This window comes from Trachypithecus francoisi, unplaced genomic scaffold (genome assembly GCF_009764315.1).
Source record: "Trachypithecus francoisi isolate TF-2019V2 unplaced genomic scaffold, Tfra_2.0 Lachesis_group8, whole genome shotgun sequence".
In the NCBI taxonomy this organism is placed as follows: Eukaryota; Metazoa; Chordata; class Mammalia; order Primates; family Cercopithecidae; genus Trachypithecus; species Trachypithecus francoisi.
In genome coordinates, this window is record NW_022681473.1 from 4,528,178 (window position 1) to 4,551,458 (window position 23,281).

Genomic DNA, 23,281 nt, shown 5'->3' on the forward strand with positions numbered 1-23,281 from the left:
GGGTTGCTCCTCTCCAACCCCTTGGGGTTCAGAAACCAAGGTCTAGACAATTCAGCATCCTCAGAGACAGCAGCGATGTGGGCACCACGGATGGCGTGGAGAACTGCAGTGCCGGCGCCTCCTTGTGTACCCACAAACCTCACACCCCTGACATCTCCAGATAAATACCATAAATTCTCAGGCAGAACTACCATAAACAGAATGGTAAGTGGCTCCGTGACCACAGGAGAGGCCGTGGGGGACAGGGCAGTCGCCTCATCCTTTGAAATGCCATCTGACAATTTCTACACCCCAAGGGAGGAGGTGGCTTGGTGCTGAGGACCAGCCCATGCCAGGGACCCGTGGATCACTTGCCAAGGTAACACTTCACCTGGCGCCCAGCTTTGGCTGCACCCTGAGGGAAACAGACCCCGCTACCCCTGGAGGACAGATCACATCCTGGTGGAAGGGATCTGGATGGAGGAGGAGCTGTCCTCCTCCCCACCAGGCCTGCTGGGATTGGTACCCTAGGGCACTGCCCCAGAAGGAAAACACTTGCTCTTGAAGCAGCAAACCCACAAAGCAATGTTTCCTGCTGGGTCTCCTTCCCTGCCCCAACCTCAGTGCTGTACTGTATAAGGAGAGGAGAGGCAAGGTTCCTTCCTTACAATGAGTCTGAAAGAAAGGTGACCTGCCATTCTCCTTAGCAATGATCTGGTTTCAGTCTGGACTCAGAAATTGGAAGACAGGCATTCAGTGGGATTTTATTCTCCGTGGGCGGCAGGCTCACCCCTAGGAGATCATGCCAAGAAGCCCTGGGATGTGTGCCCCAGGAGGGCAAAAGAAGATGGATGGAAATCAGAGCTGTCCTGGACCCTTGCAGAGGCTACATTCATTTCACAGAACTTTTCCATCTGACCATTGTGCAGAAGTCGAGATAAAAACTCATTTTTCTTGGAAGGGTCTGATCGCCAATGTGATACATAGCAATTGCTCAGTTATGTAAATACACAGAGAAAACTTTAGAATTCTTACCCTTGGAATGATGAACTATAAACCAAAAAGGCTCAGGGGGGAAAAAATGTAAATACGTACTGGGACTATTTTTAACTGTCATTGTTTACCTTTTTGGGGCAGGGATGGACTATTGTATATTTAGCCAGATTTAAAATGCACACATTATTTAATGCATGATTATTAGCAGAAATACCTTAAACAGCTATTAATAGATGTTGATTCTGATTGAAGCCCTTTTTCTTCTTTTCATTTTCTTGCCTCCAATTAAGTTGCGTTCGGATGAAACCCTTCAGCTGTGGCCAACATATGCAAAAATGCCAGTTGAAGACCCAGACGTTTAAAAATGATATTTTAGTAAATACCTGAACCAGCTCATTTTTAAAAAGATTGCTCTCAGCTGCTATTTTGGTAAGTGTCATCACGTGATAGTGATGCCAGGCTGGGGAAGGCTGGGCTGCCCATGTGGCCCGCAGGAGAGGGTGGCCTGGAATAGGATCACCCAGAAAGCAGCACCCGGAGCCCCCCGCTTATTTTCCAGAGAACCCCATGCTGCAGACCCTCTGAAGCTGAGGGCCTCCCCGACACTCTGGGCATGCCAGGAAGATATTTATGTCAACAGCAGAGTGGGGCCGGTGCACTGGTTCGGGGAGGTGGTGTGCCTGTCATTACAACACACAGCCGTCATTACGGAATACAGTAATCACACAGCACAATGCTTGTAATTACAGAAAAATGGTTTCCCTTTTTGGCGAGGCGGTGAGGGAGGGAGAGAAGGCAGCTCTTGGTGAGGCCAGCACTGGTACTCATCCCCTGAATTGGGCCGGGTTTAAAATAGGCTTTGTAGGGTGAGGGCTTGGGACTGGCTTGAGGGTAGGCACAGCCCTACCCCAAGCCAGGGCATGATCAGATGCTGGGGCCTTGCAGGGACTCTGATCTTGCTGTGGTTTCATCAAGGCCACCAGCACCAGCATCCAGGTCTCCTCTGCTCCCCAGTGCTGCTGGGTCTTAGCAGATGTCAGCTCAGAGCTGACTCGGCCCCCAGGCACACCACCTGCAACCACACCCCTTCCGTGCATCCCTCTGTGAATTTCTCCTTTCCTCAGTGACCTTCTCTGGACCCTCAGATGACTCAGTACAGGCCAGATTGTCACCCACACCCTGCCCCCACTGTCACTCGTCATCAGAACACATACAAGGTCACAGGTCATTTAAATGCTGATTTCTCATAATCTCGGGAAGTCTGTTTTCAGTTCGGCTTGGCTCTTTGAATGCCTGCCGTGGGCAGAGCCCTTTCTCAGGTTGGCAGGGGGATGGGAGGCACAAAGGTGAGCAAAACAAAGCCCCAGCCCTCCAGGTCCAGCCACCAGCCTGGAGGAGTGAGCAAGGTGGTGCAGAAGCTGAGCCTACGGCCTCTGCAGCCTAACAGAGTCAGTCCCATCTCGAACAAGTTTCTTCTCAGCACCTGGGTTTGTGCATCTGTAAAATGGGTCTTGGCAACAGGTTGGAATTCTGTAGGGATAGGACAAGAATTCAGTTTCTAGTCCAAAACTTGATGCACTGTAGGGTCTAGAGGGCATTTTTTCCATCATCTCCATCCCCGTCAGATAGGGCAACGTGGTAGACCGCTGAAAGGCAGGTGGAGGCTGCTCCCAGAAGAGCAGATCGGAGCTCTTGGTGGGCCCTGCCCTGGGGTGATTTGAGAGTGGGTGGGTTTTTCCAGGTGGAGGGTGACTTTTAGGGGGTTCTGGCAAAAGACTGGGTGGAGGTACCGAGGTGGGGAAGTGGGCACCCAGACAGGGATGGGAGCAGCCCAGCGTAGCAGGTTCAGGTGGAGCATCTGGCGCGTAACGGGGGGCCCCTGGTGGCTACACTCAACAGGGTTAAGGGGGTCTTCTTTGTCATTAAAAAATTTCACTGGAGTGAGATTCACATAAGATAAAATTGATCATTTTTAAGTGTTCAACTTGGTGGCATTTAGTGCATTCTCAGTGTTGAGTACCCACACTTCTATCCTGTTCCAGAATATTCCCATTCCTCAGAGTACAGCTCGAACCCACTAGCAGTCACTCCCCATCTCCCCCTCCCCCAGTCCCTGGCAACCACTGGCCTGCCTTCTGTCTCTATGGATTTATCCATTCTGGACATTTCGTATAAATGGAATCATACATTACATGGTCTTTCATGTCTGGCTTCTTTCAAAATGTTTGGCGTTTGCTTCACATTATAGCATGTATCAGAATCACATTTCTTTTTATGGCTGAATAATATTCCATGGTCTGGGTGTACCACAATTTGTTTATGCATTTCTTCATGGATAGCCATCTGGACTGTTGCCAGAGGGTCTTTGGAAGGGACTAGAAAGAGCCCACGAAGGCGCCTGCAGGGGCTGGGGTGGGGTTAGACAGAGAACTCAGTGGCTGTGCAGGGCTAGCGGGGGAGGAGGAGGGCTGGGGGCAGCTGCTGTGAGCCCAGCCTCCGAGGCAGCTGCTCACCACTGATACCAGGGGCTCCCAGCAGCAAAGCGCTGTTGCTGGAGTGACAGTCCTGCGCTCTGATACAGAGGACCTGCAGCTGGAGCAGGCTTAACTTGCAGAGGGGCCCTTGGACAGATGAGGCAAGCTCTCTGGGCTTCTCCTTAGGCAAGTCTGTTTATTTAACAAACACTTAGAGAGCACTTATTGCGTGCCAGGCCCCGTTCCAAGCGCTTAATAAATATAGGCTCATCGAATCTGTGCAACAAGTCTACGTAGCACATGCTCCTATCGTTCCTACTTTACAGATGAGGACTCCGAGGCTCAGAGAGGTGAAGTGACTTGCCCAAGGTCACACAGCAGTAAGTGGGAGAGTGGGACTTGCACACAAGCAGCCCGGCTCCAGAGTCTGTGCTCTGCTACTGGAAGGCAGAAACCCAACGTTTCCCAAAATACCAGTCTTCCAAGCTCCAGTTCCTGGTTTGAGCCAGATTCATGATCTTCCTATGTCATAACTTCCTTCATATTTTTCTTTAAACCCAGCTCACTATGTCACATTTTATTTATTTTTTATTTTATTTTTTTGTAAAGGAGTCTTGGTCTGTCGCCAGGCTGGAGTGCAATGACGCAACCTCGGCTCACTGCAACCTCCGCCTCCCGGGTTCAAGCGATTCTCCTACCTCAGTCTCCCGAGTAGCTGGGATTACAGGCACCCGCCACCACGCCTGGCTAATTTTTGTATTTTCAGTAGAGACAGGGCTTCACCATGTTGGCCAGGATGGTCTAGATCTCTTGACCTTGTGATCTGCCCACCTTGGCCTCCCAAAGTGCTGAGATTATAGGCGTGAGCCACTGCGCCCGGCCCACACTTTATTTTTTAATTGTGATAAAATGTACATGAGATAAGTTGATCATTTTCACCATTTTTAAGTGTGCAGCTCAGTGGCGTTAAGACCCTTCACATTGTTATGCAATCATCACAGCCATCCATCTCTACAATTTTTTTTTTTTTTTTTTTTGAGACAGAGTCTCACTCTGATCCGCAAGCTGGAGTGCAGTGGCCGGATCTCAGCTCACTGCAAGCTCCGCCTCCTGGGTTCACGCCATTCTCCTGCCTCAGCCTCCAGAGTAGCTGGGACTACAGGTGCCCACCACAACACCCAGCTAATTTTTTGTATTTTTTAGTAGAGACGAGGTTTCACCGTGTTAGCCAGGATGGTCTCGATCTCCTGACCTCGTGATCCACCCGCCACGGCCTCCCAAACTGCTAGGACTACAAGCGTGAGCCACTGCGCCCGGACTCTACAACTTTTTTATTTTCCAAAACCCCAGCTCTGCGCGCGTGAAGCATTCACTCCCATTCACCACTTCCCCACCCGCAGCCCTGGCACCACTATTCCAGTTTTCTGTCTCTGTGAATTTGGCTGCTCTAGGGACCTCAGATAAGTTGGACCATGCAGTGTTTATCTTTTTGGGACTGGCGTCTTTCAGTTGGTATAATGTCCTCAAGGCTCACCCATGTTGTAGCCTGTGACAAAATTTCCTCCCTTTTTTTTTTTTTTTTTGTGAGACGGAGTCTCACTCTATCACCCAGGCTGGAGTGCAGTGGCGTGATCTCGGCTCACTGCAAGCTCCACCTCCTGGGTTCATACCATTCTCTCGCGTCAGCCTCCCAAGTAGCTGGGACTACAGGTGCTCGCCACCACGCCCAGCTAATTTTTTTGTATTTTTAGTAGAGACAGGGTTTCACCATGTTAGCCAGGATGGTCTCGATCTCCTGACCTTGAGATCCGCCCGCCTTGGCCTCCCAAAGTGCTGGGATTACAGGCGTGAGCCACCGCATCTGGCCAATTTCCTCCCTTTTTAGGGCTTATAGAACTTTACTTTTAAAGAACCCAGTATCACTACTGAAAGTGGAGAGGAAGAAGCACTGGCCATGAACAGAAGTTTCAGAAAGCACCATAAGAATGAGCTAATGTTATTCAATTCCCTGGGATACCCTGGGGAGGCCCTGAACCAGGGCACAGCACAGTTGGCCAGGGAGACAGGTGTGCTATGGAGGCATGAAGGACCTCCTGGCACCAAGCTGAGACTTTCTCCATGACAGCCCCGAAAGACAGCAAGAGATGTGCAAGTTGAATTACGTTCTCACCACATGTTGCAATTCTCCTATTGGCCAAGTCCTCATGCTACTTCACATTGCTTTGCTTTGCCCCTAAAAGTGTTTTGCAGGGCACTCGTGGCTGGGCTGCTGCATTTGGAAGAAAAGGAAGAATGAGGATCGCTTCTGTGTGTTACGCAGGTTTTGGGAGCTGACTCTGAGTCCCTCATACTTGATATCTTCCTTTTAAGATGTAGGGAGAAGTCCCCAGGCTCAGAGAGCTTGGGCAATGCCATGCAGCTAGAATTAAATAACCACTTGATTAGTTTCATCTCTGTTGTCTTATTCGTATGAAGTATGAATTATCGTTCCCACTTAACAGCTCAGGAAACTGACGCAGAGAGGAAGAATGGCTTGCTTAAGTCCACGCAGCCAGTAAGCGGCAGAATTTGGATTAAAATCCGGGTCCAGCTGATTCTAGAGATTTCTGGTCAACTCCCAAAGCTCTTTCCGGAGCACCATGCCAATGTTCTGCTTCTCCTTCTGGAATCTGGAATTGGCCTGGGTGCACTCAACACACCAGTTGTAAAATGTTATTACCAGGGGTAATAAGAAGGGTATGGAAATAATAGGAAAAAGCCCGTCTTTAGTCCCTGGTAATTTACCACATTCCATATCTGTCTGCAGGCCCTGGACCTCTCTTCCACCTTTCTTTGTTTGTTTGTAGGGCTGAGACAGATGAAAGGCCTGAGGGAGGCCTCTCAGAATGGAATCTTCCAGGTATGACTAACATCTAGAGGCCTGTTTACCATCAGAAGTTGCCTGTATCACTTGAGTTTTTGGAATTAAACGGACTCTAATTAATGGTGCAAATATTTACACTCAATATATGGTCAAATAAAACACAGCCTGGTTGTTTCGGCTTAAATAGCACCGATGCCAAGGCTCTTGGCAATAAGACAGAGGTGAGATTACGAACTCTAAATAGGTTTGTAAGTCATTATTTGAGGATGGTAGATTCATAGAGAAAGTGCTTTCTGTAATTGAACACACTTGGGGGGTTTCTCCTCACATGGTTACAGGAATCATTCAGTTCGTCCTGAATAGACAGATTAGGCTTCCATCCAGGAGTCCATGGGAGAATAACTCTGAAGAGAGGGACACCTCACATGGAGATTCATTTACAAATAGGACAATCAATAAGGTGGCCTGGGTAGGGTGCGGTGGCTTACGCCTGTAATCCCAGCACTTTGGGAGGCCAGAGCAGGAGGATTGCTTAAGGTCAGGATTTGGAGACCAGCCTGGGCAACATGGCAAGACCCCACCTCTACAAAAAATGCAAAAATCAGCTAGGTGTGTTGGCGCACACCTGCAGTCCCAGCTACTTGGGAGGCTGAGGTAGGAGAATCACCTGAGCCCGGGAGGTCAAGGCTATAGGGAGCCGAGATCATGCCACTGCGCTCCAGCCTGCACAACCAGGAGTCAGACCTGTCTCAAGAAAACCAAAAACCAAAAAGACAAGAAAAAACACAGAAGGTAGCCTGCAGGCACCCAGTCCATCCACTTCCAGGGCTGGGCCCTCTCGGAGGTGCTCTGCCACAAAACGCTTGCTGTTTTCATCAGACCCGAGGTGGCAGCCTGGTGAAGTGGCCCATGGAGTGGCTCCAAATGCTGCCCCTTCCAGAAACCAGGACAGCACAGCTCAGCACAGCATGGCACAGCACAGCAGGTTCTTTGCACAGGCAGCAGCGTCTGTCCCCAGGGTCCCGCCCTCTGGTTTAATGTGGGTTTAGGGGATGCCAGTTCCCAGGGAAAGAAAACACCAGGCCGAGCTGCCCTGGGGACACCGCCCCGCCTCTGCTCTCAGAAACCCTCCTTTGGGAAGCTTTTCTTGACCCCCTCTCAGCCACAGTATGCAAATGACAGCCCCTCAGGAGAGGACCATTCACAAAACCTCCGCTGGAGAGGGGAGATAACGCATTCCCAGACATCTGAAGGGAATCTGAGAAGGAGAAGCTAAACCCGACCTCAGATCTCTCCAAAGCGCTCAGAGCAGCCACGGCCTCCGCCCCCGTCTTCAGGGCGCTGGGTCTCAGCACACAAAGCCTTGTGGCTGCAGTTGTCTGGGGGACTGCCCTGGTGAGGAGCTGGCTGCACTGTCCTTGAAATCAGAGGGTAAGTCTGTGTCCCCAGGCCACCCTGGCAGGGATGGGCACTGTCCCCCTTATGGCACATTTGATCTGTCATCAGAGGAGGAGCCAGGCAATGCCCAGCCCTCAGACCTGAGGGCCGCCCTTCCACCGCGCTGATGGCCTGCTCATTGTCAGCTCTGCAGGCTGGGAGGGCTGGGGGCCATCTCATTTTGAAAGGGTCACCCTGCCCCTACCCACTCACACTGCTCTGTCGGCAGCACCCCCGGGTGCTTAGGTCCTTGCTGTAAGCAGGGAGCTTGGGGCTGTGGGTGAGACTTGTCCACCCGTGACCACGTTTCATGGTTGGAACATCTGACTGCTTACAGCGTGTGGACTATTTCCGTGGTCTTTGAGTGTGGTGGCTGGGACCACCAGGGATGGACTGGAAGCTTCTGACTGTGACCGTGCACACAGAACAGGACTCGCTAGGGTTGCCCGAGCCAAGGTTGGTGTGACAAGTTGGGTGACACCTGGGGGGCTACACGTGGCCCCTCTTTTAACTTCACCCTCAAGGATTTCATACCATTTCTGGCGAGCTGGTTGGCCACCTCCCTGCTCTGCAAGATGAGCTCCCTCACGCTTAGAGAAACAGAAGAGAGTGGGTGTGCATCAGACCACCTGGGGCTGGCCTCGTCACTCACCACGAGACCTCAGCAGAATCCTCATCCGTCTTCCAGGAATAACAGCAGCCCGCAGAGCAGCCATCTCCCGGGGGTATAAACATGAAGCTCACCCTTGCCAGGGACCCAGCAGACACCAGGCCTGATGCCTTTCAAGCCCCTAATATTCTTAGCCATCGTGTAACTGTCATGGCACGTGCCGGTCAGGGCCTGGCAGCCAAGGTGACTCTCTCTGCAGTGGCTCTGCATTCGTCTTATCCAGCTGCCATAGCAGATGCCACAGACGGGGTGGTTGAAACCACAGACACCGTCTTCGAGGCTGAAAGCTGGAGTTGAAGGTCAAGGTGTCACAGGGCTGGTTCCTCCTGAGGCCTTTTCCTTGGCTTGCAGATGGCCACCTCCTCCCTGTGTCCCCACGTGGTCATTCATCTGTGTGTGTCCTAGTCTCTTCTTCTTAGAAGGGGTCAGTCCGATTGAATTAGGGCCCACCTCACAGCCTCATGTTAACTTGATACAGTCACATGCTGAGGTCCTGGAGGTCAGGCCCTTAACAGGAATGTAAGGGGACACATTTCAACCCATGACAGGAGTTATTAAAAGGACCATTTACAGAGACACGGCCCAGGTGAAGGGCAATCAGCAGTGCATCCATGGCCCAGAACGTGATGGGGACAGGCGGGCACAGTCCCTAAAGGCCAGTGCTTCCCCCACCCCAGGGCACAGAGGACAGCCAGGCCAAGGGCGGGGCTGGGGGCACCGAGGGTCTCCGCACAGCATGGTACATGAGTGTTTTGTCCTCACCTATGTGTGCAACACCATCAACCAAAACAAAATCACGCCAAGTTCTACTGCCATGCTCCTGCCAGTCAATAGGATTCTGGACCAGCTGTGCTAAAATGTGGGTTATACCACTTGCCAGGTGGTGCCGGGTTTCACTGGCTGGTGGGCTCTGGTTCCGAGACCGGGGGGCTTCTTTGTGGAAGTTGGTCCTGGAAAGTGGAGCCCAGAGCCACAGAGTCTCACAGCTGCCAGTGGTGGGAGGGGCAAACCCCATCAGGATGGTTTGTACACTTCCTAGGACCAAGTGAGGGGGTGTCTCTCTGGCACCCCAACAGCCCACAAGCTTCTGTGCTAGAAGGAGCCCAAATCACCCCTGAAGGGGGCTCCAAGGGTGGCCTTCAGGGGCTTGCTCAGCTCCCTCAGGTTGGAATCCTCCTTTCTACAGAAAGGCACCAGTTCCCTCATCCCCCACTTCAAAGACAGTGAGGGCCTGCGGTTCTTAGTGGGTCCATGGGGGCTCTCCTCTGGGGACACCTCAGGGAGGGCATAGAAGGCGTTTGTCATTTTGGGGAGAGGGCTGTCCAGCACCAAACTCTCCTTCCATTTGGGGGATCCCCCGCTGGTGTCAGATTGACGGGTACAGAGCTCACTGCGGGGAGCGGGGTAGGGAGGCCACTGCTCCATCTCTCTGGCAGCTGGGCCAACTGGACAGCGTGGACATGGGACCCAGGTTTGGCCAATCGGGTGTGCCCGTGAGAGGCTCAGCCTCTGGCCCGGAGAGAGCAGCTTCAGATTCCCTTGGTGCCCTCAGTGGTCATGGTAGCCACGCGCAGTGGTGGGGCTGTCCTGCAGCAGTGTGAGGTGGGACGCCGTCCCTCCAGCTCCAGCCCCTCCCATAGCTGCCTCTCAGGGCTTTCCATCCTAGTATTTTTCAGATGAGAACCAGACTCTGATCCTGTTGCTTGCAGCCAGGAATCCTGATCCACAGAGTGCAGAGCTCACACTCCTGTCCAGAAGGCTGCTGGTCTCGGCATCTTCCTTCTGAGCCACAGGTGTGGCCCGATTTCACGGGCACCATAAACTGTAGAACGGCTCATGTTTCTCTCCTAGAACTGGCTGCTGGGAAGCTCAGAGACAACCTGTGGAGGTGCACTGAGCAGTTGCTTAGGGCTCCAGGTCACCCACAGGTGGGTCCCCATCCCTGGGTCCAGGTGTCAGGGCCAAGAGCCATGAGGTTCTGCTGGCCGAGAGACTATGCTGCACGCCTTGGACCAGCTCAGCCATCTTGGACAGATGCCTTTTCCTTTTTGTGCCTCAGTTTCCTCATCTATAAAGTGGGCGTTCATGGTAGTGCCTAACCCAAGGTTTGTCATGGAGAACACATGACCAAAACCAGGTGGAACAGCCTGTGTCTTGACCATAGTAGCCATTTGTAAGTGTTAATTAAATATTGTTGTTATTATTATTATTATTATCATTTTGAGACGGAGTCTGGCTCTGTCTCCCAGGCTGGACTGTAGTGGCGTGATCTCAGCTCACTGCAACCTCTGCTTCCTGGGTTCAAGTGATTCTCCTGCCTCAGCCTCCCGAGTAGCTGGGATTACAGGTACCCACCACCACACCCGGCTAATTTTTGTATTTTTAGTAGAGACAGAGTTTCGCCATGTTGGCCAGGCTGGTCTTGAACTCCTGACCTCAGGTGATCCACCCGCCTTGGCCTCTCAAAGTGCTGGAATTATAGGCATGAGTCACTGTGCCTGGCCTTAAATATTATTTTTAATATCTGACTTTCTGAACCTTATCTTCCCTGTGCCTCATTTTTCCTTGTGAACTTCCAGATTGTCTTATTTTTTGAGGAATTAAAAACATGTTGGTAAGCTACCTTACAACCTTTTTGGAACCAGAAGGAATCCAAAGGCTTGCAATAAAGTAGATGCTCTGTGATGCCTCGCACCGCCTGGCAAGAATAACTCACTAGATCCCCAGACAGGAGGACCCAAAGCATTTTTCCCGTGTAATAGAGTCTCTCAGGGCCAGTGGAAAATATTTAGAAAAGTGAAGATGTCAGTCAATCAGCATTTCCTGGAGCACCTCCCATCCTTCGGACACAGGTCTAAGTGCTGAGGATACAGTGATTCTTTGGAAAAGTCTCTGCTTTTATGAAAATTATATTTTTATGCAGGAGAAAGAGAATAAGCAAATATATCATGCCAGATCATGAGGGAATTTTGAAGAAAAAATGAAGCAGGGTGAAGGGACAGAGTGAGATGCCAGAGCCCGGCGCCGTGGCTCACGCCTGTGATCCTAGCACTGTGGAAGGCCGAGACGGGTGGATCACCTGAGGTCAGGAGCTCAAGACCAGCCTGAACAACATGGTGAAACCCCGTCTCTACTAAAAATACGAAAATTAGCTGGGTGTAGTGGCAGGCGCCTGTAATTCCAGATTCTCAGGAGGCTGAGGCAGGAGAATTGCTTGAACCCGGGAGGCGGAGGTTGCGGTGAGCTGTGATCGCACCACTGCACTCCAGCCTGGGCAACAAGAGTGAAACTCTGTCTCAAAAAACAAAAACAAAAACAAAAACAAAAAACGCCAGAGAGGGGCCGGGGAGGGTCCCACTGAGGATGGGTGTGTGTAGAGGCCTGAATGGAGGCTTGCAGGTAGTTCTGCAGGCATCTGGGGAAGAATATCTGGACCACGCAGAGGCCCTGAGTGCAGCTGGCTGTTACCTTAAGACAAGCTGAACTCTCTGAGGTGTGCCGTCTGGGTAGGGACCCGAGTCCTCTTAGGTTTGTGAACTATGTCTCCAGGCAAATGTTGACACAGCGTCTTTACACAGGAACGTCTTATCAAAATACAGTGAAATCGCTAACAACAAAACCCAATGGATCATGAATTGTTTCATAGCTCCAGGAAGGTGACACATAGGATGTTAATGATAGCCCTTTACAGTTTTCAAAGGAAAAAAGTACACAGCAGGTGCGTGCCCGTACACCCTCCCCAGGAAATGAGGCGTTTCATTGTCTGCAAGGCGGTTGTCTCATCTTTGAGTCGGTGCCAGTTGCTTGTGCATTTGCAGTGGCACTCATGACTTGCAGGACTGAAAAGTGTGTTCTCAAGTGACTGGACACTCATTTCAAAGAGAGTCTAGCCACACATGGCTCATACTGTACATTTTAGGCTGAGATAACGCCGGCATTTTCAACCATAGCCTATTGGTCAACGCCCTGGCACAGAGAAACGCCCTTTCTCTGATTTCACCTTCACTTTTTTGTTTTTGAGAAGGAGTCTCGCTCTGTCACCCAGGCTAGAGTGCAGTAGCATGATCTTGGATCACTGCAACCTCTGCCTATCGGGTTCAAGCGATTTCCGGCTAATTTTTTTTTTTTTTTTAAGTAGAGACAGGATTTCGCCGTATTGGCCAGGCTGGTCTCAAACTTTTGACCTCAAGTGATCCACCCACCCGGGCCTCTCGAAGTGCTAGGATTACATGTGGGAGCCACCAAGCCCAGCCTCGCTTTCATTTTTCTTTGCAATGGGAGACATTTCCCGAAGCAGCCAGTGTCTGTTTGGTTCTCTGCAAAGTAGGATAAGGATGGGGTACAAGCCACCTTTCTGGCAGTCGTGAGAGCTGAGTTACATGCGCACATAGGGAGGCCACCCCTACTGGCATCAAAGCTCATCCAGCATCACCCACGGGCCTCCCCAGGCCTGGAGCTCTGCAGGTGAGAGTGGGCTTTGATTCTCGTACTTGGCCTGCTCCGACAACACCAGTCTATGGTCTGGGAAGCAAGACGGGGGGCAGGCAGTGAGGAAAAGGCTGAGTATCTAAAAAAGAAAAAAGCAGAAGGAAGACAGGGAAGACGAGGAGTAAAAAGAAAAAGAAAAAATGAAGAGTTTTTTGTTTTTTTAGAAACTTTTTAAAAGTTTCTCTTTTTTAAGGAAAAGAGCAAAAGCAAGTGGCCTCTTTATACAAATTCAACCTGTTAAAACACCAGCCATCATTCAGCTGCTCAGCAAACGCACAGGCCACGTGCCAGGCACAGTTCTAGGAGACAGCAGAGAACAGAACACACAGAACTCCCCGTCCTAGCAGAGCTTTGAATCTAGAAAGCTCCATGAGGCAAATCGTGTGGAACGTAGAATCGCACATGGTCTAAGCTGGAGAGGACCCAGAGACCATGGGGATCAACTCTCCCCTTTTACAGATGAGGAAACTGAGGCTCAGAGGGAAGAAGTGAAACCCCAGGTCTCTAGCTAGTTGGTGCCCCCCCCACACAGGGAATAGGAATTCTGTCCTGAACCTGTGTCACAGACCGACATTTCTCCTCCCCACCCGCAGTATTTATTCTTGGTCTTTTTCTCAGTAAGAGATTGCCTAGTTTTTACCTGACATGTGACAACCCAGAACAAAAACTGCAGGTCCTATTCTCCGCAGCCAGGTGTGGCCATGGGCTAAGTTCAGGCCAGTGGGCAGCTTCCAAGAAGGGAGAGTGCCTCTTTTTGCCCTTTCTGTTTCCTGCTGGCTAGAATGCATATGTGATGACTGGAGCCCAAGCAGCCATCTTGGGCCATAAAGTGGATGTCTGTCCTGAGTGTGGGAGGGCAGCCTGAGAGAACACAGGGTCTCTGATGACTGCACGAGGCCCCTACCCGCCTTGGGATCCTAGAATGCCCACCTCTTGACAAGTTTTCTGTTAGAGAAATTAACTTCCACTCTTTTAAAGGTGGCGTTTCTGCCTCTCACTGCAGAATCAACGGAGGCCTTCCCTGGGTCCCCATTCCCTGCGAGGCCACGTTTGAACCCCTCCCTCATCATGACAGACATGAGCAAACAACTCCAGAGAAGGAGAGTGACCTTCCTGAGGTCGCAGAGTTCCCCTTATGGAAACATTTCGCTTCAGACCTGTGTGAAATTGTTGCTAAAGCAAACAGCCCCTGCTTGCCGAGTGCCGGTCAGGACCATGGTTCATGAACTTTCCCAACATGACGTTCCTAGGAGGACTGATCCATGGGGCTGGTGACACTTGGAAAGTGAACACCACGGTGCCGTCAGCCCAGCTCCTGGCCCCAGGGGCTGCTGTTCCCTGTGGCTCTGAGAAAACCCTTCCCTTGAGGCCAAAGCTGGGGCTGGCACCGAAGCACAGTGCCTGGACTCTCTACAGCCGTGCACACTGTGGCCGCAGGGTTCTACTCAGGCTTCTGATGTGGAGCCTCACCTCCTTGGAAGAAAGAATTTCCCCCAGCCTTCCCTCCCTTGCCCTCACCTTCCTCTCCTCCTATTTGTCTGCATTTCCTGTTAGCAGGGATTCTCTCTGAAGCTCTGAGAACGCGGCACCCTCACCCCTGCAATTGCATGGCAATTCCCCTCCCATCTGGCGGGACCCCCTTTCTGATTGATGGGGAGGGACACAGTTCATCCTGGCCATGCTCCTGCATCCAGGTCTCTTTTTTCTTTTTTCTTTTTTTTTGAGACGGGGTCTCACTCTGTCACCCAGGCTGGAGTGCAGTGGCACGATCTTGGCTCACTGTAACATTTGCCCCCCAGGTTCAAGCGATTTTCCTGCCTCAGCCTCCCGAGTAGCTGGGACTACAGGTGCCCACCACCACGTCTGGCTAATTTTTGTATTTTTAGTAGAGATGGGGTTTCACCATATTGGCCAGGCTGGTCTCAAACTCCTGACCTTGTAATCTGCCTGCCTCGGCCTCCCAAAGTGCTGGGATTACAGGTGTGAACCACCACACCTGGCCACATCCAGGTCTCTTGAGGCTCCCAGACTGCCTCTTTCTCTTTACCCCGAGACCCCGCAGCCGCATTTCACAACTTCTCTTGGCAGAAGGAGAGATACACTTTCCCAGGAGAGCTGGACACTCAGGTTCCTAGTCTAAAGAGAGACAGGGGCAGTAACCAGAGAGAGAAGCCTCTTCTGTCTCCAGCATCAGATGGTGAGCATCACCAGAGAAAGCGCGGCCACTTGACTCCAGTCCTTCTAGGAGTCTCATTCCCATTTTTCTGGAAGATGGAGCTGAGAGCGGAGAGACTGCCTAGATTTGCCGCAGGTCAGTCCCAGCACCAGGATCCAGCCACATCTCAGAGCAGATCCTGTGGTTCTCCTACTACCCTTCTCAGCCTCTGCCCTAGGAGGAAGGCTACTACCCACGGCCCCAAAGTAGAGTCCCTGGGGCATCGGTGACAGCAGGAGAAGGGGCACAGCGTCCCACCGGCAGGCAGCCCTGCACCCCGGCCCCTGTGAGGGACTCTCCCCGTGGCCCTGCAGCCCTTGCTGCCCCATGGCTGTCTAACATCCTGAAGGGGATCCCACCTCCATTCAGCAGCAGCCACCAAGAAAGACCATGGCTGGCTTCATTTATACTAGAGTGTGACTGACTGCCACATATCTAACTGCTCCTCTCTGGAGAGGCTGGAGCTGTAATCTGGGCTGTGAGAACCTAGAGGTTAGTGACAAAGGAGTGAAGACTGGAGAGTGCAGCTTCCAACAGGACAACAAAGGGTCCTGCCAGGGCTCCCTCAAGGGACAGCCCTGTGTTGCCAGCACACACTAAAAACTAGGTCCAAAGTCCATGGGCTGTGTAGTTGGCATAGGAGTACCATTCCCTGCTGCGCCTGGACAGAAATCCTGTCCAAGAAGAAGAGGTGGAGGCTGGCCTCTGAGCCCCCTCTGCCCTTGGAGGTCCAAGTGCTTATGCCCTCTGAGTGTAAGTGGCTCAGACCACCTGGGAAGGGATCCTGCCTGAGGAATGACAGAGCAATGCCACCACATCCCCACATCCCAGCAGGGCCGTCGGGGGCCACCGAAGAGGAAATGGGTCCTCGGACAATCTCAGTTCAGGGATCACAGAACTTTGGCAGCACTCTGGAGTCATTTGAGGGCTCCTTGGTAAACATTTTATTGCTTAATTCACATTCCTCCTCCCTCTGTCTTCACTCTCTGACACGTTGAGAACAAACCAAAAATAAAAATGAGTTCTTTTCCAGTGAATTTGCTCATTTTTGCAAATGCTCGCCCCGTCTGCCTCTGCTTGTGGAACTTGCTTCCAAAGGAAGCCAGAGGGCCCCAGAGCAGAGGGTCACTCCTGGGGGCCGTTCCTGCTTTGGCCCAAGGGGTCTCTAGGAAGGCAGCTCCCCACCCACCACCGCCCCTGGCTCAGGCCTCTCTCAGGGAGGCACCAAGAATGGCCTCCTCCTCCTGCTTTCTATTACAGGAGAGGACGTTCCAGCCAGTGTTCCCGAGGTCCCGCAGGGCCAGGGGAAGGCGTCAGCTTCCTCATTTGCTCATCCGTTCATTCATTCACTCAATAAACCTTGGGATGAAGGATGGGGCTGGTCGGCTAGATAGAGTGTATCCCAAAGCCCCCCGCTCACCTCCCTGATGCCAGGACGACCCTCAGACACCCCACCTTCACTGAGCAGGAGTCCCTCTAAGACAAGATCAATGCGAGACACAGCAGGCCCAGCAGTCACTCCATGAGTGTTGCCGAAAATGGAATCTCTCATCCAACAGGGACCCAGGCCCAGAGAGGGCAGTGAACTGCCCAAGGCCACACAGGTAGAACAGGGCAGCCCTCGGGATAGGACTGTGAATTCTCAGCCCCTCTTTTCAACGTCTCCTTTCTCTGCACAGAAGACTCTGCAGAGGAACATCTAGGGTTACTCACAGCCCTCACCGGACAACTTGTGTGGCCCTCAGGCAAGTGACTGGATTTCTCTGGGCCTCAGCTTTACTCTTGTGTGAACTGGGGCTGTGACAGCATTTAGCAGGTGCCAGGCCCTGTGCTTAGAGCCCTTGGCATGTTTTAATTTATGCACTTTCCCTACTCCAGAGTCCTCTGGGGTGGATGCCATTACTAGTTCTGCTTACTGACGGGGAAACGAAGGCAGAGAGAGGCGAGGCAACTTGCTCTGGGTGGCCCAGCTGGTGAACAAGAAGTCTGAGATGGAATGCAAGGCCTGGCCCCAAAGCTTTGAGCCATCATCAGCATCGGGCCAACCTCCTAGGACCTGATGAGGCTCAGGTGGATCATGGCTGAAGGCTATGCTTGGAGCCTGATGCCGAGCTAATGTGCGATACAGATAGCACGTGGTTCTCCAGGGAGCGCATGGACTGTGCCCTCAGGGGACATTGGGCAATGTTTGGAGACATTTTTAGGTTGTCACAACAGAGGGTAGGGGTGCACTGGCCTCTACTGCGTGGAGGCCAGGGATGCTGTAAACATTCCCCAGTGCCCAGAACGCCCCCAAGATGAAGAATTGTCCCCCTGCAGCGTCGCCATACCGAGGCTGAGCAGCTGTGGAGTGATTATTGTTCTTAGCAGGGGTTGTCTGCCACCCAAGAAGGTGCCTGCATCAACTCACCCGCTGTCAGGCCCTGCCCACCCTGGGGCACCTCTCTTGCCCTCAACCAACTGGGCAGGGTGGGGCACTGCTTTGAAGTTGGCTCTCTGGGTCCTCCCCATGCTCTCTGCAGGGTCCCAGAGGGACAGGCTGGGTGTTCTGCTTGGGTAGGGTTAACAGCAAGTGACGCTCCCCTTGTCCCCCGCCTCTCACCCCCGAGGCCCCTGCCCCATCCTTACCGGCCAGCAGAGGGTCCAGCGCTGTCTCCTCCATCGCTGTTTCCTCCATCCCACTCGCCTCCCACGTGCTGGCTTTGGGCTTCCCAGTGGCAGGTCCGAATGCCGGGACCACCCCACCTGGCAATGCAGCACCTCCACTGCTGGAATCTCAGGTGAGGTGGTGGGGGCTGCTCCTAGGCCGCTCCCAAATTTTGCAAGTGGAATTTGCAAAATGAGTCAGCAGGGCAAGAAGGCTGAAAGCCAGGTGGTGCGTGTGGGTTAATCATTACCCCGTAGACACTTCCCCTGGATGCCAACAGACCCCTGAGGGCAGGGCCTCCTCCAGTCACGCCCATGGTCATGGGTGTCCCATGATCACTTAGCTGTGGACAGCCAGGGTCAGTGCCCAAGGACCCTCTCTCCCTCCAGGGTATGGCTTCAGTTTGGAAAAGCCAGGGTTGCAGGTGGCCCTGTTTCACAGCCTGCATTAACCTCCTGAACGGTGACTTCCATTGCAGGGCCTCCCTGCTGCCCTTCCCTGAGCGCCTCCTCTGCTTCCTGCCCAGTGTTAGGTGCTTAACCTCCTTTTTTTTTTGGATATTCTTGCCAACTCTGCCCTGAGGAGCTGTATATCTCCATCTCAAGAAGCAGCACAGCAGGGCCCGGGCCTGGGGAAGGGGCTTTGGAGAGGCCGTGTGGAGCAGCAGAGCCGGTTAGGAGTGAGGAAGAAAACATGTCAGAGCAAGTTCTTTCTTTCCTTGGCGTCTCTGTTTCCTCAACGGATACACGGGGTCACAGCTGCACCTGCTTCTCGGGGCTCTCCTGAGGATTAAATGACGTAACGAGGGTAGAAGGCTGAGTATGGGATCCCAGCACACAGTAGGTGCTCAAAAAATGTTGGCTGATGTTCATGTCATGGGGTTGTGTCCAGCAGGCCAGGAATCCTGGCCTGGTTTGCTTGCCGATGCGTCAGCACCTGGCCGGTGCTGGATGAATTTCTGCTGGATGAATGATGATGCCAAGTGACTTGGCCAAGGTCCGTGCAGGCCAGAGGCTTCCCCCGGGTGGGTCTCACGTCCAGTGATGTGCTCCCTTAAGAAGTCGCAGTGGGGGCTGGGCGCGGTGGCTCATGCCTGTAATCCCAGCACCTCGAGAGGCTGAGGAAGGAGGATCACCTGAGGTTCGAGATCAGCCTGGCCAGCATGGTGAAATCCCGTCTCTACTAAAAATACAAACTTAACCTGGTGTGGTAGCAGGTGCCTGTAATCCCAGCTACTCAAGAGGCTGAGTTCGGGATCACTTGAACCTGGGAGGTGGAGGTTGCAGTGAGTGGAGATGGTGCCACTGCACTCCAGCCTGGGCAACAAGAGTGAAACTATGTCTCAAAAAAAAAAAAAAAAAAAAAAAGAGTGACACTTGGTCCCTGGTGGTATTGGTTGCTGGGAAAGGTACATTGCACTTACAAAGGTACATTGTACATTACACTTCTTTCAGGCGGTAAGTTTAAGGCAGCAGTAGCTGGGTGTGGTCAAGGGGCTCTGCCCCACATAGCCCCCATGGCCACCTGCCGTGCTTGACAGTCCACCATCATCATAGACTCAGGGATGGCAGAGCCCTAGCAGCAGTGACAGTGGTGACAGCACGGTCACCCTGCACATATGCTGCTCACCTGGTAGGGAAGGTGTGCACATCGGGTGGGGCCATGAGAGAGGAGGTGGGAGACCCCTCCAGGGGCTGGGGGCAGCTCTGAGCTGGCAGGGTGACTGCCAGGGGGTAGCAGGCAGGACAGCTGAGTACACATTTGCTGCTGGCCTCCCCAGAGGTTCACTCTGGGCTCAAGAATCTTATTCTGCTTGGCTACTTGGCCTCTGGGGATCCATCCTATACAACCTCAGAGATTCAAGGAAGGTAAACTAGACACCGTCGTTGGCAAAAGATGCAATAATACATTTCACTCCTTCCCTCTTTCATCCATTCTCGCTTTCAGAGAGAACCTCTCCCAAGCACCCAAAGGTTCTGGAAAGGGTGTCCAGGTACAGAGAGAAGAGATCAAAGTAGATGCAGTTCCCACCCTCATGCAGTGCCTGGGGAAGTGCCCGGGTTCTCATGGGACAGGTAAAAATCCTGTTTTGAAGGTGAGATTGATGCTGTTCCGCTGTATAAATCTATGCCCTCATCACGGCCCTATAAACGTGGTCTATGCAGGCAGTGCCGAGTTTTGCTGAAGCTGCTAGAATTCCCCTTGGAATTTTCTTAGCTGGAGGTTAGGCTAGGCCCCATCCAGGGTGCAAATGCCAGCAAGTTGAAGCTTTGTTTAGCATTTAAAGCCTCCTAATGGGTTTTAAACATTTACACTTGTCTTATTATTAATCCCAATTACTAAAACTCCACCCTGCCAACTGTGTCTCTCATTTTATAAATACTGTCGGGACAGAAAGGTTGCCCAAGGCTATTAGCGGCAGCAGCAACACGTCTTCTTTGCAAAAGAAAGTTTGCAATAAATTATCAGGGGAGAAAAAGGCACCTCACAAATGGAGCTCTGAAATTTGCCCTTTAAGAAATGCCTCTGCTTTCGCTCAAGCCCTGAAATAAATTTTCAGGGGCTCTCCCCACCTTTAAATCATGAATGTGGAAGTTCAAAGCCAGATTCTGCCACTCAAGGGAACCGACGGCCTGAGGTTGAGACTGGGCCACCTCTCAGGTTTTAGTGTGTGTTTAAAAAGTGACACATGGTTGTTTCTGTAAGGAAATTATAACTGGCCTTGGACAGAGTTATTGGATGTTGGGAATGGAGCCGCAGCGAGAACTGCATTTCTTCCCAGTGCCTTCCAAGCTGCCCGGTCCAGGGTCTGCTATAAACAGTGAAATGTAATATTGCCTTATTTGGTCACAGAGCCAACCTGTCACTTGCAGAGGCCTCTTTGCCTTTGACTTTGTGAGAAACGATGAATCCTGTGTCATTGTTGGCCAGGCCGTGCGAGTGTGATGCCGCCCAGGCTTTAGACCCCCCATTTGGATGGAGGTCCCAGGGTTTGATAGGTTTTTTGTGCATTTTTCATGCACGCAGCGGGGGGTGCTGCCTGCACTGGGGAAGCAGAGGACCCAGATCCCAGGACCTGGAGGATTTTGCAGAACCAGATTAGGTGTCAGAAGAGCCTTGTGGGTTTCTTTTTTTTTTTTCTTTTCTTTTTTTTTCTTTTGGTGCAATGTATAGGTAACTTAAACAGATTTTTCCCCTCCCTTCCCCTTCCCCTCCCTTCTCCTCCCTCTCCTCCTCCTCGTTCTTCTTCTTCGTCTTCATCTTCTTCCTCCTCTTCCTCTTCTTCTTTTGAGACAGGGTCTTGCTCTGTCTCCCAGCCTGGAGTGCAGTGGTACCATCATAGCTCACTGCAGCCTCAATCTCCTGAGCTCAAGGGGTCTTCCCACCTCAGCCTCCCCAGTAGCTGGGACTATAGGAGTGTGTCATGACACTTGGTTAATTTTTAGAATTCTTTATAGAAATGGGGTCTCACTCTGCTGCTCAGGCTAGTCTGGAACTCCTAGGCTCAAGCAATCCTCCTGCCTTGGTCTTCCAAAGTGCTGGGATTACAGGCATGAGCCACCGCGCCTGGCCAGCCTACACAGACTTTATAAAGCAAAGCTGAGTGTCTCAGAGCGGAGCGGGGCTCAGGGATGGCAGGTGGCCCTGGGGTTTTGTAGTGTTTAGGGAACGCACAACCCAGGCAGGGCAAGCCAGAGTAAGACCATCAGGCTCAGGGCTTGCCACCGGCCATGCACCCTGGACAGAGCTCATTGTGTAGAGGAGGGGATGGTGGGTTTCCATGGGAGGGTCTTGAACCTGGGGCCTGTTGGGAACTAAGCAGAGGACTCTCCTTCCCCCCTCCGGAGCAGCTATCTGCTGAGGAGGTTGCCCAGAGAGGGCCCCGTGCAAGTTCCCCGTGGGGCCAGCTGCCTGATCCCCTTGGTGCAGGCACAGGAGAGTCCTTTGTGCCTCTCTGTGAGAGGTCAGCCCCATGGAAAAGCGGCCACCCCTGGTGGCCATCTCTTGGGGGGTGGTCTATTGCTGAGGGCCCTCCTCTTCAGGTCAGAGCCATCATGGGGGTCTCTGTAGGCTCAGTTGCCGCTCCCCATCCCTGGGTGTTTCCTCTGAGGGACAATCTGGGATGGTCTGGCTACTGACCCGGGGCAGGAGACAGTGTGAATCACAGGAAGGGAAGAGGAAGTACAAAGGGGCCGTGACTCACTGGGTGGCCTGGATGGAGGAGGAGATCACAAAGCATCACACGTTTGAAGCAGTGGGCAGGGTGGAGCTGGAGACCGCATCCGCCAGCCCTGGGCTCAGCCTTCAGTCTGGTCTTGTCCCCCGGTGGGGGCCACGGGCAAGTCAGCTTTCCCTTAGCCTCTGTTTCCTCATCTGTAAAGTAGGCTTCCTGGGACCTGCCTGGGAGGGATGCAGTCAGAAATTCCTAACATGAATCGGTATTGCAGAGAGGCCAGTGGTGCTAAATTGATGGTGGGATTAATTAATACCTTAAATGAGAAAAGGCCACCTACATTTTCCAAAATTCCCTATTATTTCACTTATAGTTCATTATAATGGCATGTGAGAGTGCAGCTTCCAAGAAGTATCCTGAAGAGAGGGGTGTTCTCTTCCCCTTTCCTCTCCCACTACCTTCTGGCTGAGGCAGGGCTGTGATGGCTGGAGCCACAGCAGTGATTTTGGATCATGAAGCTGTGAAGTGGCTTTGAGCATGGGGGTCTCGCAACACAGAGCATTAAAATGCAAGAAGCCTGTGTCTGAAACCGGGTGCACCCATCCTCATCCGCGTACCCTGGGATTTTTTTTTTTTTTTGAGACAGAGTCTCGCTCTGTTGCCCAAGCTAGAGTGCAGTGGTGCAGTGGTGCAACCTCGGCTCACTGCAACCTCTGCCTACTGGGTTCAAGCGATTCTCCTGTTGAGCCTCTGGACTAGCTGGGATTACAGGTGTGTGCCACCACACCTGGCTGATTTTTGTATTTTTAGTATAGACGGGGTTTCACCACATTGGCCACGCTGATCTCGAACTCCTGACCTCAGGTGATCCGCCTGCCTCAGCCTCCCAAAGTGCTGGGATTGCAGGCATGTGCCACTGGGCCGGGCCTACCCTAAGATTTTTACATGGAAAATGAACAAGCTTCCTTTGCCTAGGACAGTGCATAAAAGTACTTTGGGAACTATGATGAGCTCTGCAAAAGGGAGGTAAGGACCCCAGATCCAATTTCCAGGGTAAAGGACAAGTGAGTTTACCCTCTGCTGCTGGTTTTTCACCTTCACAGTGGGTCCGGCTTGAACTATTATTCAGCTTCCCATCTTTGGCCCCTCCCACCAGTAATGCCTTTGAACTCACTGTCATCCTTTGGCATCCTCACTCTGTCCCCTCCGGCTGCCCAGCCCTCCCGGTGCCCCCCTGCACTGTACTCCCTGTCTCAGGCCAATTGTCCTCCCCTGTTTTCAGCGTTCAGAGTGGGACTCTTACAGAATCCTGGGATCTGAGAGGACTTTAGATAGCAC

At 52.4% G+C, this 23,281-nt stretch overlaps 1 protein-coding gene across 1 annotated transcript in view; it reads right to left on the bottom strand.

The window, feature by feature from the left end:
- Window positions 1–17,936, bottom strand: part of ANO1 (anoctamin 1) — a 225,918-nt gene extending 207,982 nt beyond the window's left edge. Inside the window, exon 1 of the mRNA XM_033205187.1 lies at window positions 17,751–17,936. Coding sequence (XP_033061078.1) covers window positions 17,751–17,799 — 49 coding nt within the window. The 5' untranslated portion in view covers window positions 17,800–17,936. The remainder of the gene's footprint in view (window positions 1–17,750) is intronic.
- Between the last annotated feature and the right edge of the window lie 5,345 nt (window positions 17,937–23,281).